The 26,272-nt window shown below is 50.9% G+C and overlaps 2 protein-coding genes across 2 annotated transcripts in view; one reads left to right on the forward strand and one right to left on the reverse strand.

The window, feature by feature from the left end:
* Nucleotides 1–11,239, reverse strand: part of ST7L (suppression of tumorigenicity 7 like) — a 28,591-nt gene extending 17,352 nt beyond the window's left edge. Inside the window, exons 1-9 of the mRNA XM_064173715.1 lie at nt 11,041–11,239; nt 9,971–10,053; nt 8,685–8,844; nt 7,338–7,392; nt 6,716–6,831; nt 3,997–4,075; nt 3,156–3,310; nt 2,202–2,299; nt 1,988–2,102 (exon numbers count right to left, since the gene is read on the reverse strand). Of these exons, the coding sequence (XP_064029785.1) occupies nt 1,988–2,102; nt 2,202–2,299; nt 3,156–3,310; nt 3,997–4,075; nt 6,716–6,831; nt 7,338–7,392; nt 8,685–8,844; nt 9,971–10,053; nt 11,041–11,239 (1,060 nt within the window). The remainder of the gene's footprint in view (nt 1–1,987; nt 2,103–2,201; nt 2,300–3,155; nt 3,311–3,996; nt 4,076–6,715; nt 6,832–7,337; nt 7,393–8,684; nt 8,845–9,970; nt 10,054–11,040) is intronic.
* A 293-nt stretch (nt 11,240–11,532) lies between these two features.
* CAPZA1 (capping actin protein of muscle Z-line subunit alpha 1) lies at nt 11,533–25,832 on the forward strand. Its single transcript, XM_064173740.1, has 10 exons — nt 11,533–11,613; nt 16,488–16,551; nt 16,783–16,834; nt 17,681–17,744; nt 19,408–19,614; nt 20,090–20,169; nt 20,582–20,660; nt 21,837–21,908; nt 23,160–23,222; nt 24,815–25,832. The coding sequence occupies exons 1-10, from the start codon at nt 11,575–11,577 to the stop codon at nt 24,953–24,955; spliced, it is 861 nt and encodes a 286-aa protein (XP_064029810.1). The 5' UTR covers nt 11,533–11,574; the 3' UTR covers nt 24,956–25,832.
* The last annotated feature ends 440 nt before the right edge of the window (nt 25,833–26,272 follow it).

Consider the following 26,272-nt stretch of genomic DNA (forward strand, 5'->3'; position numbering starts at 1 on the left):
TGCTTAGGAGGAGGTAAAAAAAGATACACACACACAAAAAAAAATCAGCAACCCTTTCTGAAGAAAGTGTTGGCAATTTGTGGTGTTAACACAAAGAAGCACCAGGAAAAGAGCAAATGGCTTTGTTCAATCAATGATGCACAGAGAAGAAAGTGGATAGGAGCAGGCTGTGAGGGTGGCCGAGCACAAAAGGGGTAGGTTTGGGGTAAAAATGTCCTAGTTTTGATTCCCTGAAGCAATGAAGTGGTGTGCTCAGGTGATCAAGAAAGCTAAGGGCCTCTCAGTAAAGGACATGGAGGTGTCCATGTCCAGAGAAGGGCAGCAAGACTTGGGAAGGGCCTGGAGCACATCACCTACAGGCAGCAGCTGAGGGAACTGCAGTTGTTCTGTCTGGAAAAGAGGAGGCTGAGGGGAGGCCTCACTGCTCTCCACAGCTACCAAAAGGGAGGTTGGTGCAATGAGTGGGACAGAATTTTGTCCTTGGTGGCAAGTGACAGAACTAAAGGAAACGGAGGTTTAGGGTGGATATTAGCAAATATATCTTCACCAAGAGGGTTATCAAACATCAGAGAGGTCTGCCCAGGGCAGTGGTGGAGTCACCATCCCTGGAGGCGTTCAAGCAGTGTGTGGACCTGGCATTTAGGTACATGGTTCAGTGTAGACCCTTCAGTGCTGGGTCAAAGGTTGGACTGGATGACCTTGGAGGTCTATGATTCTATAAAAGAGTGACTGCTGGAGGGCAGGGAATGATTGCCACAAAACACTGCTTCTGGGTGCCTCCCCTCTGCAGCTGGCAGCTCTGCCAGCGGCACTACGTACACCGGTGATGAGGGAATGGGGAGGTGACAAAGCTCTGAGGACAGTAAGGTAGTAAATATTTAATGAAACGTTTCTCTAGGCTTGCACAACATCTGAAATGTGTCAGTGAAAGGCATCATTTAATGGAGCAAAGCCTGCACACACCTCTGAGCTCTGGCAAGCAGCGAGTTGGCACGTGGCAAACCTCTGCTGAGCCACCTCCATACGACAGAACTGAGAACACCTTTTCCAGTTGACTTCCATCTATTAATTAGTGGCCTAATGTGCTGATGAATTCAGGCACAAGCAGGGATGTAAAAGAGATTAAAAAATGAAAATAATCCTGGAATTGCAGCAAAAGTGAACTCCAAGATTTCTTTACTAATTAGAAGCAAGAAAAACCTATCAGAAGTCGTTTGTGTGCAGTTTAATTGGCCTGGATTGATCTAAAGTGGTTAAGTCATCAAGCCTGGGTGTGTTTAAAAGTTGTTGGGATGTGGTGCTTGAAGATATGGGTTAGGGTGCACCTTGTTATGGGTTGGACTTGGTGATTCTTGGGACTCTTCAGCCTAGAGAAGGATTCGAGGAGACCTTGGAGTGGCCTTCCAGTGTCTGAAGGGGGCCTACAGGAGGGCTGGGGAGGGAGTATTGACAAGGTCTTGGAATGACAGGAGGAGGAGAATTGGGTTTAAACTGTCAGAAGGGAGATTGAAACTGGATGTTAGGAAGTTCTTGACAGTGAAGGTGGTGAGACACTGGCACAGGTTGCTCAGGGAGGTTGTGGGGCACAGAATCACCAAATGTGATCAACGAGCAAAGATTACATTGGGTGATGCTGTGCCACACAACCTCCCTGGAGGTGTTTTCAAGGCCAGGTTGGATTAAACCTTGAGCAACCTGTTCTAGTAGGAGATGCTGCTGCTCACGGCAGGGGGTTGGAAGTGGCTGAGCTTTGAGGTCCCTTCCAACCTAAACCATTCTATGATCCTGAGGTGTTTTCTTTCAATCTCAACGTTTCTGTGATTGGAAAGGAGCTTGACTTGCACTCTGGAAGCATCTATCTGTTGCTGATGAAGGGAATCCAAGTGAGACCTTGGGCAAACAGTTGCCTTTAGGCAGCCACACCATGCCCATCTCTCCCACAGCCTCAACCCACCACCAGCAGCAGCTCTCAGCAGGCACCACTCACCATCATACTTCGCTAGCACTGCCTGGACATCTGCATAAGCCTGCAACTCCAGCAGTGCCTCCAAGAGGTTTTCATGGATGTTCAGCATGCTGAGAAGTGGAAACTCTTTCATCAGCTGCAAAGCAGTAAAGAGAAATAAGCACAGAGCTGCACCAGAACCTTTGAAATAACAGAAACATGACAAGCTGCTCCCTTGCTTTTTATTGTTACCTACATCTCTCATCATTTTCACTGCTTCTCGGATTCTTCCAAGCTTTCTTGCACACATAGCTAGCCTCCTTTTCACATACACCAACACATTGGTGTCTCTTCCTGGTGACAAAGACAAAACCAATTCAGTCTGTCACTTTCAATCCTTACTTCTCCTTTCCTTTCAAAATAAAAACCCACTAGAATCTCACCAGCTCTGCTCTAACCACACTTGAAAGAATAATACACAACTGCCCACAAAAGCCCCCAGGCCAGCCCCAGCCCCTTCACCTCTGCCAGTCCCCCAGCCCCTGCCCCAGTTTCTTCCAACTCTGCCAGCCCCCAGGCCAGGCCATGCCCCTCCCAACTCTGCCAGCCCCCAGGCCAGCCCCAGTCTCTCCCAACTCTGCCAATCCCAGTCCCTGCCAGCTTTGCCAGCCCCCAGGCCAGCCCCAGCCCCTCCCAACTCTGCCAGCCCCCAGGCCAGCCTCAGCACCCCCATCTCTGCCAGGCACAAGCAGAGGAGCCTAAGGACTGCCCTCGTTGCCGCTGACAAATATGTGCAGGGCAGTATCAGGAGGATGGAGCCAGGCTCTGCTCAGGGATGGCCAAGGATAGGACAAGGGGCAGTGGGTGCAAGCTGGAGCAGAGGAAGAGGTTCCACAAGAACACAAGGGAAAACCTTTTCACTGTGAGGGTGCTGGAGTCCTTGAGCAGGCAGCCCAGAGGTTGTGCAGCCTCCTTCTCTGGTCACATTCAAAACCCACCTGGATGTGTTCCTGTGTGACCTGCCCTGGGTGATCCTGCTCTGGCAAAAGGGGGCTGGGCTCATTAGAGATCCCTTCCAACCCCAACGACTCTGTGATTCTGTAATTCCCAAAAGCTATCCAGACACTACAGCAGCTGCCAGGGCAGTGCATGCACAAGCATGGCTAAATCAGCACATAACCAAGGGCTTCTGTGGCTCTCAAGTCCTTACTCAGCTGTGCTTCATGTTGAGGACTTTGGGAGTGGCAGTTCTGAGACTTTCTGTAAATCATTTCTCCTGCCTTCAGAGCCTGCTTGAAATATTTCTCAGCATCCACAATAGTTGTTGCTTCTTCCTCAGCCAGGAGGACATAGGCAGTGGCACAACTGCAACAAGATGAAAAAGAAACCAAACAACCAATTATTCTGAGGGTTAAATTTTAGTATTCCTTGAGTAAATGTTAAAGCACAAACCTTTGCTAGTTTGCAGACAAAACACACACTGGGAGAAACGACAAAAGGAGGAACTGTAACAGCAACTCCAATTATTTTCCTTGAAACATTGAAAACAGTCTGGAAATTGTCTAGAGAAGGGTGTGGGGGGGTTGTTTGCTTTGCTTTTTCAAAAGCAGAAGATATTTTACATAAAACCAACATGAAAATGGGTCACAGAAGTGTGTGAAATGCTTTGGTTTGAGTCAGAAGAGTATTTTTGACCCTCTGACAGCAGTGGCACCTGTGACCTCCAAACACAGCATGACCACAAGGCCATCTCAGGCATACTCAATCTCATCTTCAATTTAAGGCTGTTCCACAGCCCATGCACAAATGTTTTTTGCCACTGACAAAGATTTAACCAAAATCTTTCCCCAAAGCTGTGTTTTATGGAACAGTTCAATCCTTTAGTGAACTGAAGCCCCCTGTACAGTCCTCACAACAAACAGGAGTCCCCCTGAAGCTATTCAGAACTTGGTTAAAAAAAAAAAGCCAATTCTAAGAGGCACAAATTGGTTGTGTCTCAGGATCACTGCACTCACAGAAACACAGCAGCTGAACTGATACTCTAAACTTACTCATTGTTCAACTCTAAAGCTTGATGGGCTGCTTTAATCCGGGCCTGGGGGTTCCTCTCTCGCCACGCTTTCTGCATAACTGTGTGGAAACATGGAGAGGCTGGTGAGGGACAGAGACACAGCAAACACCTGGGACAGAAAGGAAGGCAAGGCTGATTGCTTGCACCTCAGCTGCACATCTGCATTGGCTTCCACCCTGCACATCTCTGACTGTGGTTGTTACAGACAAATGTTCGCATCCCAGCAGGAGCGATGCCCGATGACAGGACCAGATGATCACAGAACCTTAGAGGTTGGAAGGGATCCTCAAGGATCAGCTAGTTCCAACCCCCTGCCATAGGCAGAGACACCTCCCACTAGGACAGATTGCTCAAGGTCTCATCCAACCTGTCCTTGAACACCTCCAGGGAGGTTGTGGAGCACAGAAGCACCGAACGTGATCAGCAACCAAGTCTACTTGAAAAGTGACCCTGGCAGGGGTGTTGGAGTAGATGATCTCTAAGGTCTCCAACCTAAGCCATTCTATGATTATTCCCTGAACACTTCAGAACTCATCCACAGAGAGCTGCAGCCAGCTCAGAGCCAGGCAGATGTACAACTTCCACATTGCTACAGACTTCTGGAAACAGTTCCCAAGGCTTGTGGAAAGCTTGGCAGGAGCAACTGTTAAACACAGGCTCTTGCACAGGCCTGCACTGTCAGCTTTCAAACAGAACTTCACAGCAGACAGGGACAGAGTGAGCTGGGGCTGGCACAGGTGCTGTTCAGGCTCAGGTCTGAGACTGAGACAACTACCAGATCAGGAAGGGTTAAATGATTTCTTTTGCAAAGCACACTTGAGAGGTAAAACATGACAGAGTCAATTCAAGATCTATTGCAAATCATCAATCACCTCCTTACTGAGTTTCTAGGAAACAAAGGAAAAGCCTGAAATGGATCAATTCCAAAGGGTTCCTCAAATGACAACTTGAATTCAGTGTCATGGGCAGGTAGGGAGCAAACAAGTTCTCTGCTATGACTCTAGATCCCCCCAGTAACTTTAGGCCCACACACCCCCTAATGACTCTAGACACCCCCACATCAATGACTCGAGACCATTCCTCCCCACAGTCATAGAATCAAGCAGGTTGGAAGAGAGCTCCAAGCTCACCCAGCCCAACCTAGCACCCAGCCCCAGCCAAGCAACCAGACCATGGCACTAAGTGCCCCAGTCAGGCTTGGCTTCAACACCTCCAGGCACGGCCACTCCACCACCTCCCTGGGCAGCCCATTCCAATGCCAATCACTCTCTCTGCCAACAACTTCCTCCTAACACCCAGCCTAGACCTGCCCTGGCACAGCTTGAGACTGTGTCCCCTTGCTCTGTTGCTGCTTGCCTGGCAGAAGAGACCAATGCTGCCATTAAGGAAAAATTCACAGATTCTCATATTGCATCAGGTTGGAAGGGACCCTCAAAGGTCATCTTGTCCCTTGCAGTCAGCAGGGACACCTCCAATTGGATCAGGCTGCCCAGGGCTGCATGGAGTCTGCTCTTGAATGTCTTCAAACACATTCCTGGGCATCCTGCTCCAAAAAAGAGGGAACATTCAAACTGAAACACAACTTCTTAGAAGCAAACCCAGGCACATGGAGCTCCCATTTGCCACACAGCACAAACTGCTTCCACACCACAGAGGAGCTGTGAAAGAACTCCAAAGCCTCCTGTTAGTGGAGCTCCATCTCTGGCCTGTCTCAGGGACGATAAGAGCAAGGCTGAACCTATCCATGTTTCTTTTGGAGCAAAACTTACTGTCCAGCAAGAGTAACGAGGAAAAATGTCTGAGTTTTGATTTGGAACCAAAATATTAGTCTTGGCTTAGGAAGCCAGACGATACACTCCACTCTGTGAAAGCAAAACACAGCCTCCATCCCCAGGCTGTCACAGGCAGCTGACAGGTAAGGCTTCCGCAACCTGACACCAGCTCACACCCAGCCTGACAAGAACCAGGGAGCAGTTTCTGCTCTAGACACGTGGAACGAGAGGAATGGATGGCAGGGATTGCACTGCTTGTTACTAAGGTTTAAGGAGAACACAACCTGGGTTTGCAGTACTGTGTGGTTAATTATTTGAGAGGGACGAGACCTTGTAACACATCAGGCACCCAACAGCCCAGATGTCAGCAGAAAAAGCACAATGTAAACCAGATCTTCTCACTGAACATCTACTGAACCTCCCCAGCAGCTGAGAGAGGCTGTCATTTCATAGAATCAAGCAGGTGGGAAGAGAGCTCCAAGCTCAGCCAGCCCAACCTAGCACCCAGCCCTGGCCAAGCAACCAGACCAAGACACTAAGTGCCCCAGCCAGGCTTGGCTGCAACACCTCCAGCCACAGCCACTCCACCACCTCCCTGGGCAGCCCATTCCAATGCCAATCACTCTTTCTGACAATGCCTTTGAGATGGAAGAGAGATGTAGATCAGGAAGAAATTCTTGAGTGAGGATGGGGAGACACTTGGACAGGTCACCCAGGGAGGCTGTGGATATGCTCCCTCCCTGGAGATGTTCAAGGCCAGGCTGGATGAGGCCTTGAGCAACCTGGGCTGGTGGGAGGTATCCCTGCCCATAGCAGAGGAGCTGGAACTAGACAATCTCTAAGGTCCCTTCCAACCCAACCCATTCTTTGAATGTATGAGAGTGCCTCACATGGCAGCTTGTGCTTGCCCACTGCAGACCCTGGTACCTGTGTCTGAGGGCCGCAGGGCGTCTGTGTCGCATGTGAAGAAGTTCTGATGATCTTGAGCAGACAAGTTCATGTCATAGTAGGTAAGAGGCTCCTTCCCAGTCACCCACATGTATCTTAGAGAGGATAAACTCCAGTAAGAGGCAGTCCTAGTAAACAGCAACACTGAAACCAAGAGGCTACCTGATTGCTGGACAACTCAAGCTAGTGCAGAACGGTTTCATTTACAGAAGCCTGGAGCTCTAAGTCTTAACTGCTCCAGGTTGTAAGACTCTAAACAGCTTGGGAACTGCTTTCCTAGCAAGCAGCTTTTCCTATGAACTAACACAAGGAGACTTACAACACAGCCAGACCAGTTTAATGGAAGAGAATTTAGATTCAGCATCACTCTCTCAATCTCTGAATAGAGTTTTTCTCCTCCTTGACAACTTTACAGTGCTGTTTGCACTCTTAACACTGCAACTGCCAAAGCCTTGTAAACACAGGACTGGCAGCTCCCATCCCTGTCATCTTGCTGGTCTCAGCTGTCTCCTGACATTACCAGTGCAAGCTCTGTGAAGGAGTCATGTGTATAACCCCAGCTCACTACGAACCATGCCATGGAAAGTAAGAGAGCAAATACCTGCTGTACTCTGCTCCTCTGAAAAGATTGAGAGGATTTCGCCACACTTTGCACTCTGGGGGGAGGAACAAACAAACAAAAAGGCACTTTTTGAATCAAGAACACAAGAAATACCACTTCTGAGCTGCAAATGCAGTTTCACCTGCAAAATCTGCTTCTATTTTATTGTTCTACAACCCAGGCATGATCATACAACCTTCTTCTTTCTGAACTGCTGCTATCACATAGGTATTATTGCCCCCTAGTTGGACATTGAAATTATCTCCCAAGCAGTGGATTCTCCTGCTTTGGACACTTTGAGGACTCAGCTTGATAAGGTGCTGGGCCAGCTCATTTCAACTGTTCTATTACCTAGAAAAGTTGGACCAGATGATCACAGAACCTTAGAGGTTGAAAGGGACCTCCAGAGATCACTGAATCAGTCAGGGTTGGAAGGGACCACAAGGAGCAGCCAGTTCCAATCCCCCTGCCATGGGCAGAGACACCCTACCCTAGATCAAGCTGCCCACAGCCTCAGCCAGCCTGGCCTTAAGCACCTCCAGGGAATGGGCCTCAACCACCTCCCTGGGCCACCCATTCCAGCCTCTCACCACTCTCATGGCAAGGAATTTCCTGGTGAAAATCACTGAGTCCAACCTCCCTGTCTGTCTCCCTAACCTAGGATGCCCTGGGGTACCCCACAGAGGTGGGTTTTGAAAGCCTCCAGAGAAGGAGATTCCACAGGAGTGGACAGGCTACAAGAGTTGGGGCTCTGCAGCCTGGAGAAGGCTTCCAGGAGACCTTGGAGTGGACTTCCAGCATCTGAAGGGGGCTACAGGAAGGCTGGGAAGGGACTACTGAAAAGGTCTGGTAATGACAGGATGAGGAGGAATGGGTTTGAAGTGGCAGAGGGGAGGTTGAAACTGGATGTAAGGAAGAACTCTTTGCAGTGAAGGTGATGAGAGACTGGCACAGGTTGAGGGTGGTGAGACAATGGCACAGGTTGAGGGTGGTGAGACAATGGCACAGGTTGCACAGGGAGGTTGTGAAGCACAGAATCACCCAACGTGATCAAAGATCACGTTGGGTGATTCTGTGCTCCACAACCTCCCTGGAGGTGCTCAAGCCCAGCTTGGATGAGGCCTTAAGCAACCTGTCCTAGTGGGAGGTGTCCCTGCCTATGGCCAGGGGGTTGGAACTGGCTGAGCTCTGAGGTCCTTTCCAACCTAAAACCATTCTACGATTATTAAGGAAAGCCATTGCAAGACTCAGGTCTTCCTTCAGCTCCCACAACATTAAAGCAGAGGCAAAGCCACCCAAAAGCAAGCTCACATGAAGCAGTCTCAGAAGTGGGACAGGGACACTCACCTGGCATTCCCTGCCTGCTGGTCTCGCTCTCCCCAGAGGAGAAGGCAGCTGGGGCTGGGGGGCTGCTCTCTGTGCCACCAATGAGAGGCCTGAGGTGACTGACAGAGACCTGCTCGATGAAAGAGGTGCCATACTTTCGGAAATGCCACCACTCAAACACCTGTCACGGGAGAAAAAAGCACCAGGGACTCCTCTGGGTGACAGAAGCACTGCAGGTGAAGAGCCAATTGCCCACAGCTAACACATCCCCTTGCCAGTGACTGTAGATGGAACTTAACATACAATTCAGCAACAATTATCTAATCAGGCCTGTCTTGTCATGGATCATGCACATAACATGAAAGGGGGAGAGAGGGAAGATAACATTTTAGTCCAATTTGTATTCTTCCCTCCCCAGCTCACACAGAAAGAGCTGTGCCAGCAGAACTGCCCACACCAGCATGTTCTAGCCACAGTGTGCAGTCAGCCACATCTGCACACACAACCAGCTGAAGAGGGGCTGAATGAATGCCTTATTTGCATAATCAAAGTTGTTAGGGTAGCTACACAGTGGCACAAAATCCCCTCCCCTCCAAAATGACTGTGGGAAGCTAAACTAGCCAGCTGGTTTAGGGGAGGGCAAAATCTGAGTGCTTGCTTTAGACACAGAGGTCTGCAGGTGGGTTTGCATTTTCACTGCATACAGACACACAGACAGACACTCCCTCAAGACAAGCTTGAGCTCCTAACCCAGGTATAAGTCTTTTTGTCCCTTAGACTCCCTCCAACACAGAGCAAAGGAGCCTGTGCAATCCATCAGAGAGGATCCTGAGCTCCTAATCCAGGTACAACTTTTTTGTCCCTTAGACTCCCTCCAACACAGAGCAAAGGAGTCTGTAAAATCCATCAGAGAGGATCCTGAGCTACTAACCCAGGTACAACTTTTTTTCCCTTAGACTCCCTCCAACACAGGGCAAAAGAGCCTGTAAAATCCGTCAGAGAGGATCCTGAGCTCCTAACCCAGGTACAAGTTTTTTTCCCTTAGACTCCCTCCAACACAGGGCAAAAGAGCCTGTAAAATCCGTCAGAGAGGATCCTGAGCTCCTAACCCAGGTACAAGTTTTTTTCCCTTAGACCCACTCCAACACAGAGCAAAGGGCGATCCATCAGAGAGGATCCAAGCCCACAATCCCAGTACAAAGGCACCCTCTAGAGCCTGCTCAGAACAAAGCCTGCTGCATTTACCCTCAGAGACAGCACCCGAGAGAGGCTAAAACTCTTTGGGCAAGCAAAAGCAAACAACTTACAAATATCAGTCCAGATATAAAGGATGAAGTCACTGTCAGGGCAAAATAGAACTTCGGAGTCAAAGTGCTTAAGAACACAGTCACTGTTAAGAGAAACAAAACCAGAGACTTAACAAATCGAACTGGAGAACACAAACAGCTTTTGTTAAGCAGTGATAAGTGTAATGCAAAACACAGCCCTAGAAACTTCACAGATAATGTCACTTAGTCAGAGAATCCTTCCCACCTCTAAGTGCCTCTCTGTAACCATCTGTGCCAATGAGTCAGGTTACAGACCCCATCAAAACCCAAACCACCCCCAACAGTTCAAGCTCTCATACAAAGCATCTGATGGTCCCAACCACAGCATGGCTGCTGGGCCACAATAAGCCAATTTAATCTCTTGTTTCAGGTCAATCTAAAACGGCAGAGTGCCGAGTGCTGTTTTAATGCAAGCCTCTATTCGATCTCAAGAGCAGATTGTCTACAGACCTCTCCTCTGCGGTGTTCACAGCCCAAGGCAGGGAATGTCCCTTCCTAGGGCTACTCTACCTGTGCCCCTGACCCACGCTACACAGCAGCTTTGCCACCCACCACCGACCCGACAGAAAGGGAGCAGGGGAGGAACGCTGGGGGCAAAGGGCTGCCCGCCCGGGGGTGACAGCGAGCTCGACGGCCGCAGGATCCCCCTCTATCAGGGCTCCGGCCCGCCGAGACGCTCCGGGGCCGGGAAGCGCCGGGGTATGAGCTGGGGATGCAGCCGGAGCACGATCGGCATCCCCCCCGGGGCGCCGTCTCGGACACTTCCAACTGCCCCGGTACCATCACCGGGCTGCCGAGCCCCGGTTACAACCGCGGAGGTGACGTTGGACACCAGCTGTGCCCAGAACCCGGAGGGAGCAGCCCCGGGGCCAGGCTGAGGCAGTCGCTGTGTCGCCGCGGGAGCTCTGGGACGCTGCTAGCCCTGCTCGGCCCGCACCAGCGGCCTCGCTCCCTGCTACCGGAGCTCGGTTCGGCCGCCCCCAGTACAGGTGGGAGCAGCCCTCCCCCAGCAAGCTCTAAGCCCCGCGGCGCGGCCCGCAGCGTCTCACCGGCCGCCAGACCGTCCCGGAGCCGGAGCGGCACTCGCAGCACCACATAAAAGAGGCCAAGTCCGGCGGCCACAGCCAGGAGTCCGCGGGCCCAGGGCGCTACCGTCGCCGCCCGCCGCCGCAGGTGCTCCCACCGCCGCAGCGCCGCGGCCGCCCCGGGGCACGGCGGCCCCCGGCCGCTCCCAGCGCTGTCCGCCATGGCCGCCGCCGGGGAACGCCGGGAGAGGGGCGGGACGCGCCGCGGGGCGGGGCCCGGTGCGCGCCGCCAGCGCCTTCCCCGGCCCCATCATCGCTCCCTCGCCGGCAGCCCACAGACCAAGCGTCTCCTCACGGCGCAGAGCGGAAAGCTCGAAGGGTGCCCCCGCCTCAGCCGCTACAGCCCTACCGGCGCCGCCCGGACCGACCCGCCCGTCCCTGCGATGGCCGCCGCACGGCGTCTGCCCACAGCCAAGATGGCGCCGGGCGCGCTTCCGGCGCAGCCCCGCCCGCCGCTCCCGGCAGGCTCCGCGCGGGGCCGGGCCCGGGGCTGCCAAGATGGCGGACTTCGAGGAGCGGGTGTCGGACGAGGAGAAGGTAGGGACGGGGCCGCGGCTCTGCGGCGGGACGGCCACGCTGGCCCCGCAGCACCCGCGACAGGGCCGCGGGAGGGGCGGGGGAGGCGGGGAGGATCTCCCGGTGCCGGCGGGACGGCTTCCCTCCGCCTGAGGGCGGGCCCTCCGCTACCGGCTGGGCCGCCGCTGTCGGGCTGAGAGCGCGGCCGGGGATCGGCGGTTCCCGGGGATCGGCGGTTCCCGGGCACCGCTAGGCTTTGTTTTGCCATTGCCGTGTTACCGAGATGCAGCTCAGGTGCCTCAGCGCACGGACATGTTTTCGCTGCTCTTGGGCTTTCGTTTCCCACCTGAGCAAAGTTAGCGGCGCCTTCTGAATCATGGAATCACAGAATCGGGCAGGTTGGAAGAGAGCTCCAAGCTCAGCCAGCCCAACCTATCCCCCAGCCCTAGCCAGTCAACCAGACCATGGCACCAAGTGCCTCATCCAGTCTCTTCTTGAAGACCTCCAGGGACGGTGCCTCCACCACCTCCCTGGGCAGCCCATTCCAATGCCAATCACTCTCTCTGCCAACAACTTCCTCCTAACTTCAGCCTATACCTGCCCTGGCACAGCTTGAGACTGTGTCCCCTTCTTCTGTTGCTGGGTGCCTGGGAGAAGAGCCCAACCCCCACCTGGCTACAGCCTCCCTGCAGGCAGCTGCAGGCAGCAATGAGCTCTGCCCTGAGCCTCCTCTGCTGCAGGCTGCACACCCCCAGCTCCCTCAGCCTCTCCTCGTAGGGTTTGTGTTCCAGCCCTTTCACCAGCTTTGTCACTCTTCTCTGGACATGTTCCAGCACCTCAACATCTCAAACCTGTTCAGCTCCAGAGCACCCTCCGAGCCTGGCTACACCTCCTCTGCTTGCGCCCTCTGCCCCTCGGTAACTTCGGTGTAGACGCCACAAATTATATTGGGTGGAAGGGACTGAGCAGGAGCAAATGGAGCAGTGTTTATGCAAGGGAAGGGAGAAGTGAACAGATTGTTCCTCCTGCGTGGGAACGTGGGGAAAATGACAGCCTTAGAGAACGACGCCGAGTTTCACTTAACGAATCAAGAGGTCTCCTTTTCTGCCAAGTAACAATGGGTACCTACCTAGAGCAGTTAAAGAAACACTGATACTCTTCCTCACGTCATAAAAATATGACAAGTAGGTCTCTTTGCTTTGATTTTTAACGTTCTGGAGGGAGCTTTGAGGGCTCAGGGGTGGGCGTGGAGCCTGCGAGTCTGGAGCCTGCTTTCGTTTTCCTTTAGCTCGTCCATTTCAGCTGCCTTACCTTGCCGTTCCTCACCAAAAGAGCTCGGAAAGTGCAGCTCATCCTGTAGGTAATATTTTAGGTGGTGTAAGCATTGTGTGGAGTGAGTGTTCCAGGACAGAATTCATGTGGTCTTTAGCACAGAACTCAGATGCATCCAGTGCTGTATTACATATTTCACACGATGCCATTTGGCTGAGTTGCATTTGAGCTGCTAACATCGAAGTAATCTTTGCATTTGATGTGAGAAACTGAAGCTTTCTTGTGTTGGAGGTTGTGGTGGTGCAGAAGGTGAAGTAAATTGCATTTGATAATCCAGCAAAGGCTTTAGGGGGCAGGAGCAGAGCTGTGGTACCTGTCTGGGCTTAACGAGGGCTGGGTATTTGGTCTGGGAATAAGAGTCAGAGTCTGGGGTCACTTGGTGGCTTTTTCCTTGGCATTCACCTGCAGTCTGCAGTTGTATCAAAGCACCTGCAGAGAAATTGTCCTGCAAGAACAGGCTCCTCAGAACCACCTGTGCCCAAGTGCTTTCTGGAGTGGAGCAGGAGGGATTTTGCTTGAAACTGGAGCTTTTGTTCTGCTTCATGCCCTAGCTTAGGCAGCTGAGATTGGATTTAAAGTCACTCCATGCTGCACCCATAGGAAAAGCTCATCTTGAGTGGGGATCTGAAAACAGAAACCTGCAGGACAGAGTCACTCCAGGATCCATTTAATAACCATTCAGACCCCTCTAGAATTGTTTCATTTCTGTTCATGAGTTTACCAGTGCAAGAGAAACAAACAATACTCACTAGAGCCAAGCTCATTCATTGCTTCCCCACTTAGCCTCACTCTCTTAAGTCCCCAAAGGCAGATTTTAGGTGAGCTAAGGGATTCCTTTTAGTGCAGGGGTTACTACCTCGTACCCCTGTTGCCTGCTGAAGCTCACTCTGCTGCCGTTTTGCCTGTTGAAATTTGAGCAGCTTCCTTCTTTGAGACTTTCCCCATTTTAGAAGCAGGAAGTTGAGTTTTGCTGCATGCTGCAGAGCTACCTGAAATGGCAACGATGGCCAGGAAGTAGGTCAGGCTGCAGAAAGTCTTCTCTTTTTTTGTGCTTCTGCATGCAAACCAACATCCTGCAACTGAGCTGTCACTGCTTGGAACAAAGCAACTCCAAAACCCAGCAGCCACTGGCATTTTGAATGAATTCATCTCTGCCTTCTTTCCTGCATTCCACTCCTGATTTCAGCAGTTTGACTTAGAAGCTTCTGCATTTAGAATCATAGAATCAGTCAGGGTTGGAAGGGGCCACAAGGAGAAGCCAGTTCCAACCCCCTTGCCATGGGCAGGGACATCCTACCCTAGATGAGGCTGGCCAGAGCCCCATCCAGCCTGGCCTTAAACACCTCCAGCCATGGGCCCTCAAGCACCTCCCTGGGCAACCCAGTCCAGGCTCTCAGCACTCTCATGGTGATTTTATGACTTAAGTCATTAAGAATGTATAGAGATTTTTTTTAAGTGAATGCTAATTTGGAAGATGATCTATTTTTGTCTGAAGCTCAAGCCAGTTAAAGGCAGAGCTGTTACTTGATCCTGCTGGAATAAGGCAAGAGGCCCTTTCTTTGGGAAGGTGGTTGGTTCCTTCCAGGGCTTGCTTTAAGTCATTATGTGACAAACACCACAAACAATTTCTAATTAAAACAGGGGAGGCTGTGGAGAGAAGCAACTTATTTCCAACTCTGGTAATAATAACTCAGCTGAAGGAGTTGGATATATGCTCACTGCTTTGTTTTACTGCTCAACATGGAAAGCAGAGAAAGTAATCAGAGTTGTAAGGACTTCTGCAGTTTACTCTGCTCTTATCAGACCCCACCTGGAGTACTGTGTACAGTTCCGGAGCCTCCAGCACAAGAAAGGCATTGAGCTGTTGTAGCAAGTCCAGAGGAGGGTCAGGAGGATGATCAGAATGCTGGAACAGCTCTGCTATGAGGACAGGCTGAGAGAGTTGGGGCTCTTCAGCCTGGAGAAGAGAAGGCTTCAAGGAGACCTTGGAGTGGCCTTCCAGTATCTGAAGGGGGCTTACAGGAGGGCTGGGGAGAGACTATTGACAAGGTCTGGTAATGGCAGGACGAGGGGTAATGAGTTTAAACTGGCAGAGGGGAGATTGAAACTAGATGTTATGAAGAAGTTCTTTACACTGAGGGTGGTGAGACACTGGCACAGGTTGCCCAGGAAGGTTGTGGATGCTCCCTCCCTGGAGGTGTTCAAGGCCAGGTTGGATGAGGCCTTGAGCGACCTGTTCTAGTGGGAAGTGTCCCTGCTTATGGCAGGGGGCTGGAGCTGGATCATCTTTGAGGTCCCTTCCAAGCTAAACCATTCTATGATGAAATGTCTGGCTGAGCAAGAAGGGCTGCAGCACAGCTTTGCTAGCTGGGCTTGCTGCAAGAAATGTGATGTTTGTATTACTCCAAGGGAGTGGTTTCATTTGGTGCCATTCCTGTTTCAGGTCTTCTGAGATGATTCTCTTTAGTCCTGTAAAAAACATAGAAGATTTGCTTATGAGCACCATAAACTCTTCCTAGTTCCAACAGATACCTGAATTCTAACAAGGCAGGACATGTGGTGCAGTTCAAAGCATTGTGCAGCTTTATTACTTTAGAATCCAAGGATGGCTTCCTTTGGAAGGGACCTCAGAGATCACCTATGCCAACCTCCCTGCCATGGACATGAACAGCCAAGGCTGCTCAAGGTCTCATCCAGCCTGGCCTTCCAATTTCCCAGGGAGAAGGCAGCCACAACTTTTCTGGGCAACCCATTCCAGAGTCTCACCACCCTTGTACTGAAAAACTTCTTCCTCAGATCCAGTCTAACCCTGCTCTCCCTCAGCTTGAAACCATTCCTCTTTGTCCTGTCTGTAGACACTCTTGTGAGAAGTCCCTCTCCAGCCTTCCTGTAGCTCCCTTCAGCTTTTGGAAGACAGCTCAAAGGTCTACCTAGAGTCTTCTCCAGGCTGAACACCCCCAGCTCCCTCAGCCTATCCTCATAGCAGAGGTGCTTCAGCTTTTGGATCATCCTTGTCACCTCCTCTGGCCTCACTCCAGCAGCTTTGTGTCCTCCTTATTCTGGGGACACCAGAACTGGAGGCAGTATTTAAGGTCTCACCAGAACAGAGTCCAGGGGCAGAATCCCCTCTCTTGCCCTGCTGCTCACGTTCCTCTTGCAGCCAGCACACAGCTGCCTTCAGGGCTGCATGAGGACACTGCCAGCTCATGGTGAGCTTCTCATCAATCAATACACCCAAGTCACTTTCTTCAGAGCTGCTCTCAGCCCACTCTACACCCAGCCTAGATTTGTTCTGGGATTGGGCTGACCCAGGTGCAGAAGAAAATGGCTTTTTGTTTTCCAGCTTCTTGAGTACAGTTGGAATTGCTCTGCTTGGCTACGCTGAAAAAAAATCTTAGGAGACTATTTCTATCCTGACAGTGTAAGGCTGAGTTCTCCCTAAATTTGCCACTTGCTGTCACTGTCAGAGCTGGGCTTGTTGCTGGGTTGGTTCAGTGGAGGGTGCAGTGTGCAGCTCTGTGATCCTTTGTGTTCAGTTTCCTTGCTCTTCTCCTCCGTCACAGGTGCGCATAGCTGCGAAGTTCATCACTCATGCACCCCCTGGAGAGTTCAACGAGGTGTTCAATGGTGAGTGAACGAGGACAAGTGAGCAGTGCTGTTCTCTTTGTGTTTCATCTAAAGCTGTGCCACAATATCCTGCTTTTAAGGCTGTTGAGGGAAGAGGACGTTCTCATTCTGTGACTACATCATGATGCCATGATTGAGTCATATGAATGTTGCCATTGGCGCAGGTGAAATGCACCAAGAGAAAGGTTTGATCCAACCTCCAGTAACCAACCCAAGCTCTTTCCTCTCCAGATGTCCGGTTATTGCTCAACAATGACAATCTTCTCAGGGAAGGAGCAGCACAGTAAGTACTGAAACCTCAAACACAAGTCAGATTGCCATCAGAGGTGGCTGTTTCCTCACGCCTGTCCCGCTGTGACAAAGCAAGCCACATGTTGTATGGAGAGCAGTTGTCTGCAGCTCCTTATCCTCCACCAAAATACCCAAGGAGAGGCATAGGGAGGATTCTTTTTTAAAGCCCTAAGTTGGAATTTGTGCTGTGGAGGCTGCATTAAACTGTCAGGAAGGCACCCTGCCAAAAAGTTCCACTCTGCAGCAGCAAGTTTGATCTTGTTAAAGCATCATTTGTCAAGCAAGTGAAGCCTGAAATACTGAGTAATCCTTAGTGAAGTGCAGAAAAAGAACTGCCCTCAGTAAAAAAGCTTTCCAGAGATCTTGTTTATTCTCACAGTCTCATCAGGGGGTGCTTGAAGGTTATGCAGATGAGCTTTTTGATGGTGAGATTTGACTTCAGGCTAGGTGACCTGTCAGTCAGCAGGTCTTTGCAGAAGAAAATTGTGTCAATATTAGCCTACTGGTTTGTTTACCTTGCTGCTGTCTGAATTGTAGCTGGGCTGTTCCTGCTTTGCCTTGGCTTGCTCAGGTTTCCCCCCAGGCTGCCTGCTGTTCTACTTTTGAACTCTGTACTTTTCCTGCCCATCACTGACTAAACCTGGTTTTAAAGATCTGGAGTTTTACAGCTGTTGTCAATAAAAGGTATTGAAAAGCCATTTAAGAGTGCCCAGGAGGATTATTTGCCACACTGAGCTGAAATTGTCTGTAATATCCATCACAGCATGTAGCTGTTGGAGTCAGAAGAGATGTGCATGTACAGCCAGAGTTCAGCTCATGCTCTTTTTGTTCTCGACAGTGCTTTTGCACAGTACAACATGGACCAGTTCACTCCAGTGAAGATAGAAGGATATGATGATCAGGTAAGAGAAAACACTTCCTGTACTTGGTGTGTATCACTGCACTGCCAAACCAATACAGAATCACAGAACTGGAGGCTGGAGTAGACCTCTGAGGTCACCAAATCCAGCCTGTGACCTAACACCACACTGACCAGACCATGTCACTAAGTGCCACATCCAGTACGAATGCTGCTTCATCAAGATGTTGACTGATTTCATTCTGCTCACCTCTCCTCCTTCCCCTTACATCACCACCAACATACTCTCCTTAAGTGTTGTCTGATACTACCTAGAAGCTCTAATTCATTGTTCCTTGCTGAACTCACTGGAATCCCACTTGGAGTATGAATTATTAAAGGTCACTTAAAGCTCAGTTTAAAATCCTTATGCTGCTACCTGCTGACACTTCATCCTGGTGAGTGGTAGTAGATTCTTAATAGTGTTTTTCTCATTTTCTGCCTTTTTAATCTCTTCTCAGCCACTCTAAACCCCACATTATATCTTTGCTTGCACCAATCTGATGCCCTCCAGTCTGTGGCAGGAAAACTAATTTCTGGAGAGCAAGCAGCAAGTGCTCCCAGAACTGAAAAGCTGGCCTGGCCATCTGTTCTCCTCTGGGAACCAAGCACTGACCCAGCCACTCTGCTGTCCCAGATATTTTTAAAGAGGGCTGTCCATAGAAATAGCTTTGGCAAGAGAGAACTACAGTACAGCCTGCAAAACAGATATAAATAAGGAAGTCAGTGTCTGGGAAACCAGAGAGTTGTGGTGAATAATACAAAAGGAGAGAGGGAAGGCTCAGGACTGCTTTGCTCTGTACTTCAGTGGGAGTTATAAGTAGCTACATCTCTAGATTCTTTTTGACCAAGAGAGCTACTGCTACATGGACCATGACAGTAAACAGTCAATTCCAGAGTAAAATACTCCATTCCCTTAAGAAATGAGGAAGAAAAAGAGCAAATTTAACTTTTTAATCACCTATGTGTGTTGAAAGGATGCCCAACTTGAAACTGAATACATGCACTGTTGGAGTAGGGCCATTCCTGGGAGAGAAGACCAAGAGTGGTATCATAGAATCAGCCAGGTTGGAAGAGAGCTCCAAGCTCCTCCAGGCCAACCTAGCACCCAGCCCTGCCCAACCAACCAGACCATGGCACTAAGTGCCCCAGCCAGGCTGTGCTTCAACACCTCCAGCCACGGCCACTCCACCACCTCCCTGGGCAGCCCATTCCAATGCCAATCACTCTCTCTGACAACAACTTCCTCCTAACATCCAGCCTGAACCTGCCCTGGCACAGCTTGAGACTGTGTCCCCTTCTTCTGTCCCTTGTTGCCTGGCAGCAGAGCCCAACCCCACCTGGCTACAGCCTCCCTTCAGGTAGTTTTAGACAGCAATGAGCTCTGACCCTGAAGCTCCTCCAGGCTGCACCCCCTCAGCTTCCTCAGCCTCTCCTCACAGGGCTGTGCTCCAGGCCCCTCAACAGCTTCCTCAACTTCTCTCTGTGATCCCTGTGAGGAACAGAACCTAAAACCTCTTCAAAGTCCTTATTTGTGTGATATTATAGCTCAAAGAACCTAGAAACATTGATACCTCTTGAAACAGTCCGGGGTAAAAGCAACGCAGCCCATTACCAGCAGCAGAGAACTTGAGTATAAAGCATCTAAATTCCCACTTCTTTTCCAGGTCTTAATCACAGAACATGGTGATCTGGGCAATGGCAGATTTTTAGACCCAAGAAACAAACTTTCTTTTAAGTTTGATCACTTAAGAAAAGAAGCAAGTGACCCCCAGCCCGAGGACACGGAATCGGCTTTAAAGCAGTGGAGAGATGCCTGCGACAGCGCCCTGAGGGCTTATGTGAAGGATCATTACCCCAACGGCTTCTGCACTGTTGAGTATCCACCTTGTTCTTCCTCCAGTTCTCTGCTCTGTGACAGTTAGGACTAGGAATGGGCTTTGTACTGCCTGAGCTCTCCATAGGAGAGTCATAGAATGGTTTAGGTTGGAAGGGACCTTAAAGCTCAGCCAGTTCCAACCCCTTGCCGTAGGCAGGGACACCTCCCACTAGAACAGGTCTCTCAAGACTTCATCCAGCCTGGTCTGGAATACTTCCAGGGAGGTTGTGGAGCACAGAATCACCCAATGTGATCATAAGGTTGTGCCAAGCACTTTGACACCCACAGTCACTAAAAAGGAGGCATTATTTGCACCTAGGTGCAAGTGGAGATGTTGCAGACTGTAGTTGGTGGTGGCACATTGTGGTTCCTCCCTGGGAGCAACAAACCTCCACGGTTCTGCCAAGAACAGAACTCCAGAGTGGTTTTCCTCAGCATTTGGGCCTTTTTAACTCTTCTTCTAAATACAGGTTTATGGTAAATCTATAGATGGGCAGCAGACAATTATTGCCTGTATTGAGAGCCACCAGTTCCAGCCCAAGAACTTCTGGTAAGACCATTTCAGTGCTATCTATTTCCTTCCTTTGCTAGTCCTCAGCTAAACCTATCCTCTGTCTTCTGAGACAGTCTGGAGGGCAGGTAGCCTTGGGCTTCCCAAGCTGCTGTCTCTGATCCCCCTCTAACACTTCCCTAAAGCCTTTGGTGTGGCTCAATGACCTATGCAGAGAGGGGTGGCAGTGGCAGAGGCAGACAGAGCCCCCTGAGCTGTTCCAGAGCACAGGGAGATGAGCTGCTCTCTACAGCAGCTTCACTGCATTCAACTCTGCTTCAGACCTGCAATTCAGTGCCATGAAAAGCAACTGGTCATAAGGTGACAGCAGACACAGCTTGCTCTTGGTGGCTTGGTTCTGTTTGTTGTTAGAGCTTTTGGGAAGGAGTTGTCATGCTCTGCTTGTTTGCAGGAATGGCCGTTGGAGATCAGAGTGGAAGTTTACCATCACCCCACCCACAGCTCAAGTGGCTGCAGTGCTCAAAATCCAGGTGAGTTGATAAGCACTGTGCACTGTGGCTTGGACATCATCCACAGGCTGGCCTGTGGTTGTTTCTGTAGCAATGGCCTGTGCACCTCCAACTCAGCTGCACTTGACAGAGCTAAAACCTAATGCCTTGAATTCTTTTATGATTTGTTATGGTTTGGGAGTTTCCTGCCCCCCACTCTTATGAAATCACCCAGCTGGAAGTTAAGGAGTGAAGCTTTATGTTTACAGCTTAGCAGAATGTACAAACAGATATTTACACTATTTACAGCTCTGGACTGAACTAGGCAAATTAAAAGTAACACAGGAACACAGCACTGGGTGGGGGGCAGACTCTTCTCATTTGCTCCCTGTGATAGGACAGGGAGCAATGGGTGTAAATTGCAGCATAGGAGGTTCCACCTCAACACAAGGGGGAGCTTCTTTACTGTTAGGGTCACAGAGCACTGGCACAGGCTCCCCAGAGAGGTTGTGGAGTCTCTTTCTCTGGAGACATCCAAGGCCTGTCTGGATGCATTCCAGACAGGCTGTGTTAGATAGCATTGTCCTGCTCTGGCAGAGGGGTTGGACTCAATGATCTCCTTGGGTCCCTTCCATCCCCTAACACCCTGTGAGCCTGTGAACACCCTTCCCAGATAATCAGTCCCCAGGAAGGGCTCCCAACCACCCTTCCACCTTCTTTCCACCCTTCTACCTTACCTCAGAGTCTGCCTTATGTGCAAGGTGAGTTTGAAAGATTAGCCAGGGGGGTGAGAAAGCAGAAGGATTAGTCAGCAAAATGGAGAGAGCACAGACTCCAGCAGAGACCCACACACTCTGTCTGATCCATGTTTTGTGTTCTTGGGCTTTATACACCTCAGCAAACCTATGAGTGAAGTAGACATCCCCATTGTTTCCTTTTCACAGCCTATCATATAATTCTTCTCACTACGTTGTTCCAGATTGCCTCAAACTAGCACATAATTGCTCTTGTTTCAGCTCCAGGTGTTTACTGCATTAAAATAACCTTGAACAGTCTTGACAAAGAATGAAGCCTTTTAGAAAAGCCATTCTGCTTGTATCCTCCACATAAGCAGGGCAGAGTGGCACAACAAGGCTGTTGGGCCATGCTGGCAGCTTCTGGGGGCTCCAGGGGCTAGGAAGTGAGTGCTAATGAAGCCTGCCTTTTGCCTCTGTCCAGGTTCATTATTATGAAGATGGCAACGTTCAGCTGGTCAGTCACAAAGACATCCAGGACTCTGTGCAGGTCTCAGTAAGTGCTAAAAGGCTTTCTTTTAACTAAAGCAGCTGTTTCATTCCTTTAAGATCTCCTGGAGCATGCACTTCTGTGACTACAGCCTCTTGACTTCAGTGTCTTTTCCAGGCAGAAAGGGACCTGGGGGTGCTGATAGATAGTAGCTGAACATGAGCCAGCAGTGTGTCCAGGTGGGCAGGAGAGCCAGTGGCATCCTGGCCTGGCTCAGGAGCAGGGTGGGCAGCAGGACAAGGGAGGTTCTTCTGCCCCTGTGCTCAGCACTGCTCAGGCCACCCCTTGAGTGCTGTGTCCAGTTCTGGGCTCCTCCATTGCAGAGAGATGTTGAGGTGCTGGAAGGTGCCCAGAGAAGGGTGGCAAGGCTGGGGAGGGGCCTGGAGCAGAGCCCTGTGAGGAGGGGCTGAGGGAGCTGGGGGTGTGCAGCATGCAGAAGAGGAGGCTCAGGGCAGAGCTCATTGCTGCCTGCAGGGAGGCTGTAGCCAGGTGGGGTTGGGCTCTGCTGCCAGGCAGCCAGGGACAGAAGAAGGGGACACAGTCTGGAGTTGTGGCAGGGTAGGTCTAGGCTGGATGTTAGGAGGAAGTTGTTGTCAGAGAGAGTGATTGGCACTGGAATGGGCTGCCCAGGGAGGTGGTGGAGCGGCCGTGGCTGGAGGTGTTGCAGCCAAGCCTGGCTGGGGCACTTAGTGCCATGGTCTGGTTGGTTGGGCAGGGCTGGGTGCTAGGTTGGGCTGGCTGAGCTTGGAGCTCTCTTCCAACCTTTTTCATTCTATGATTGTGAAGTCATTAATCAATGTGGTTGTGTTTAGAGTCATGTGGGAAGCTCAGATTCTCAATTGCTTCAAATCAGACTGTCTCAGACAGTGCAACCTGTTGGAAAGCTTCTCTATGAGGCTCTATTAATGAAGGCAGAATGTGCTTTGTGTATCCATGTGCATGGGAAACCAGCAGCAAGAGCAGTGTGCTAGGGGAAACTACGAAGCCCTGTAGCACAGCAGAGGGAGCAGCAGTCACAGAGTCCCTGATCTGTACTGAGATGGCCACTCTGTGCTCACTGGAGTGCAGCCCTGCCTCAGCCTGGAGCACAAGCTCCAGCCAGTACATCTGTGAGACACCCATCATGAGCCTATGAGACAGAACCTGCTGATGTTACCCACTTCATCCATCCCCAGGCTGTTATTTGAGAAGAAATCTGTGGTGTAGCTTTTGCAAGTTGCTCTTAAACACCAGAAAACATGTTTTTTCCTTTCATAGAGTGATGTCCAGACAGCTAAGGAGTTCATTAAGATCATAGAAAATGCAGAGAACGAGTACCAGGTAAGCTCAGGGCTGGTTAAATGGGTTGGAATCATATCAGTCTCCATTCACAGTGCCTGGAGATGTGGAAAAGGGACCTCATTCTGGGCTGATTCTGGTGTGGACTGTAAGAATCCCCTAGAAAAGGGCAGTGGGATTTGTTTAAAGCCTGTAGCTGTAAAGCTGTGCAATTTCCAGTCAGGTTTGCTTTGTGCTTATCTTAAACAGTGTCTGGAGCAAACATGGGAGGGAGTGGGAGAGTCTGAGTGTGCTCCTCTGTGACAGTTAGAAATAGAGAGGAGATCTGGAGCTGTGTCACAGCTTTTCACACTGTGTCTGTGCGAGGGACTTGATACAGATGAGTGGAACACCTGCAGCAGCAGGGGGCTGGACAGAGACCCTTTTCCTCACAGGCCCTGGTGAGGTGGTTGCAGATGAGCAGTGTATTTCCTTCACCTTGAGGAGAAGGGTTTGTGGTGTCAACAGAGTCCTGCATCCTCACAGCACGTTAGCCCTGACCAAACCTTGCTGGTCTCCAGGCTGCTGACACATGGGTTTGATGGATGGACCACTAGATAAAGAACTGGCTTGATGGCTGCACCCAAAGAGTGGCTGTCAATGGCTCCATGTCCAAGCGGAGGCCAGTGACAAGCAGAGTCCCTCTGAGATCAGTCCTGAGACCAATCTTGTTCAACATCGTTGTCAGTGCCATGGACAGAGGCACTGAGTGCAGCCTCAGCAAGTTTGCTGCCCACACCAAGCTGTGTGGTGCAGCAGACAGGCTGGAGGGCAGGGATCCATCCAGAGGGACATGGACAGGCTGGAGAGGTGGGCACAGGCCAAGCTCAGGAGGTTCAACAAGGCCCAGTACGAGGTCCTGCAGATGGGTCGAGGCAATGCCAAGCACAAATCCAGGCTGGGCAGTGAGTGGCTGAGAGCAGCCCTGAAGAGCAGGTCCTGAGGGTGCTGGTGGAGGAGAAGCTCAACAGGAGCCAGCAGTGTGCACTTGCAGCCCAGAAAGCCAACAGAGCCTGGGCTGCAGCAGCAGAAGTGTGGCCAGCAGGGCCAGGGAGGGGATTCTTCCCCTCTGCTCTGCTCTGGGGGACCCCACCTGGAGTACTGCATCCAGTTCTGGAGCCACTATTACACGTGGGATGTGGAGGTGCTGGAGAGTGTCCAGAACGGGGCCAGGAGGATGCTGAGAGGGCTGCAGCAGCTCTGCTGTGAGCACAGCCTGAAAGAGTTGGGGCTATGCAGGCTGGAGAAGAGGAGGCTCCCAGGTGACCTTCTTGTGGCTTCCAGGATCTGAAGGAGGCTACATAAAAGCTGGGGAGGGACTTTTGAGGCTGTCAGGAGTGCCAGGACTGGGGGGAATGGAGCAAAGCTGGAGGTGAGGAGGAAGTTGCTGAGCATGAGAGTGGTGAGAGGCTGGAATGGGTTGCCCAGGGAGGTGGTTGAGGCCCCATGGCTGGAGGTGTTTAAGGCCAGGCTGGCTGAGGCTGTGTGCAGCCTGCTCTAGGGTAGGGTGTCCCTGGGCATGTCAGGGGAGTTGGAACTGGCTGCTCCTTGTGGTCCCTTCCAACCCTGACTTACTCTATGATTCCACTTTGCAGACAGCCATCAGTGAGAACTACCAGACCATGTCAGACACCACCTTCAAAGCCTTACGCCGGCAGCTTCCTGTCACCCGCACCAAGATCGACTGGAACAAAATCCTCAGCTACAAGATTGGCAAGGAAATGCAGAATGCTTAGTGTGGGGCTGAGGGAGAGGCCCAGAATGTTTCTGTGCAAAAAAACAAATCGTGGTCCTATGCCAAGTAGAAGGGTTCCAAACCAGTGCAGCGTTTTCCCTAGGGCTTTCAGAGTTAGCAGGTTTTCCAGCCTCACCCAGCACTATAGAACAAATTGTGTTGTCTTTCGTGGGGTTTTTGTTTCTGTTTTGTCTTTCTTGCCATGTCAACCTCCTGTATTTACTGCTAGGTCATTTTAGCTACGCCACGGCTGTGGTTCAGAGGTGTAGCATCTTTACCAATCATCCATTGTCTTGGTTGGAAAACTTCCTAACTGGAAAAGCCCTACTCTAAATAGAGCTGAGGGTGCAAAACGTTCCCCTTGCCCCCCTCACAGCACTCCAGGTACTCCACTAAGTTTGTCAAACCTACCAACAGCTGCAAGGTAACAAAAACAAGGCAGCAAATCTTCCTCTACCCTTATCGCTGCCCTTCACACAGCAGGGAGCCTGCAGGCTTCCGTCTCCCTTATCAAATGAGTTTACAAGGTCCTTACAGACTCCACCTCCCCCACCCCACCCCCCAAGCCAGCTCTTCCAGGGATCTCTTCTCTCTTTTAACCTGAAGATTTGAGCCATGTTCCCCCAAAGTGGCTGTTTCTGCTCTCCCCACCTCGTGTGTGTGTGTGTGTACGGTTAGCAGACATCTGCGTTCTCGCTGCCCTGCAGGCTCCTGAGGCAGGCAGGCTGGGTGGTGGTGAGACATGCAAGTGTCCCTGGAACAACAAGGGGTATGTTGTGCTTTCATGCTTTGTGGCAGGTTCCTAAAATTCGTATCCCAGGTGTGTGGATGCATAGTGTACAAAATAAACAAACTTGCACCCAAGCAAGAGAAAAAAACTTCCCTTTTTGTCGTTGTTTGGGTTTTTTATTCTGGTCTGTTGTGCCCAGTTTCTTGTCGTACTTAAAGGGGGGGTTGGAGTTTTATCTCAGTGCTCTCTAAATGCTCTGTTGCTTTGTGGAAACAAAAGCAGCAAGTGCTGCCAGTTTCCCTGAGGGGAGGCTGAGGTGTGCATGTGGCTTTCTCAGGCAGGGCACAGAATAGGGATTAGCACAGAGCCTTCCTTGCAGGTTCTGCTTTTTAAACTGGCTCATGTTTGACTGCTTTTAAGTACACAAAAGGAGGGAGGTGGAAAGGTAGGGGTGGGACTGATTAGACCTCATGGTTTGCACAGTGGTGCCACAGATCAGTGTCTGTACTTATGGATGTGCAGCTGTAACACTGATCCTGCCTCACAAACTGCTGGCTGTGTCCTAGGCCAGGGACGCAGGACAAAGCA

Source organism: Pogoniulus pusillus, chromosome 39, assembly GCF_015220805.1.
Source record: "Pogoniulus pusillus isolate bPogPus1 chromosome 39, bPogPus1.pri, whole genome shotgun sequence".
NCBI lineage: Eukaryota > Metazoa > Chordata > Aves > Piciformes > Lybiidae > Pogoniulus > Pogoniulus pusillus.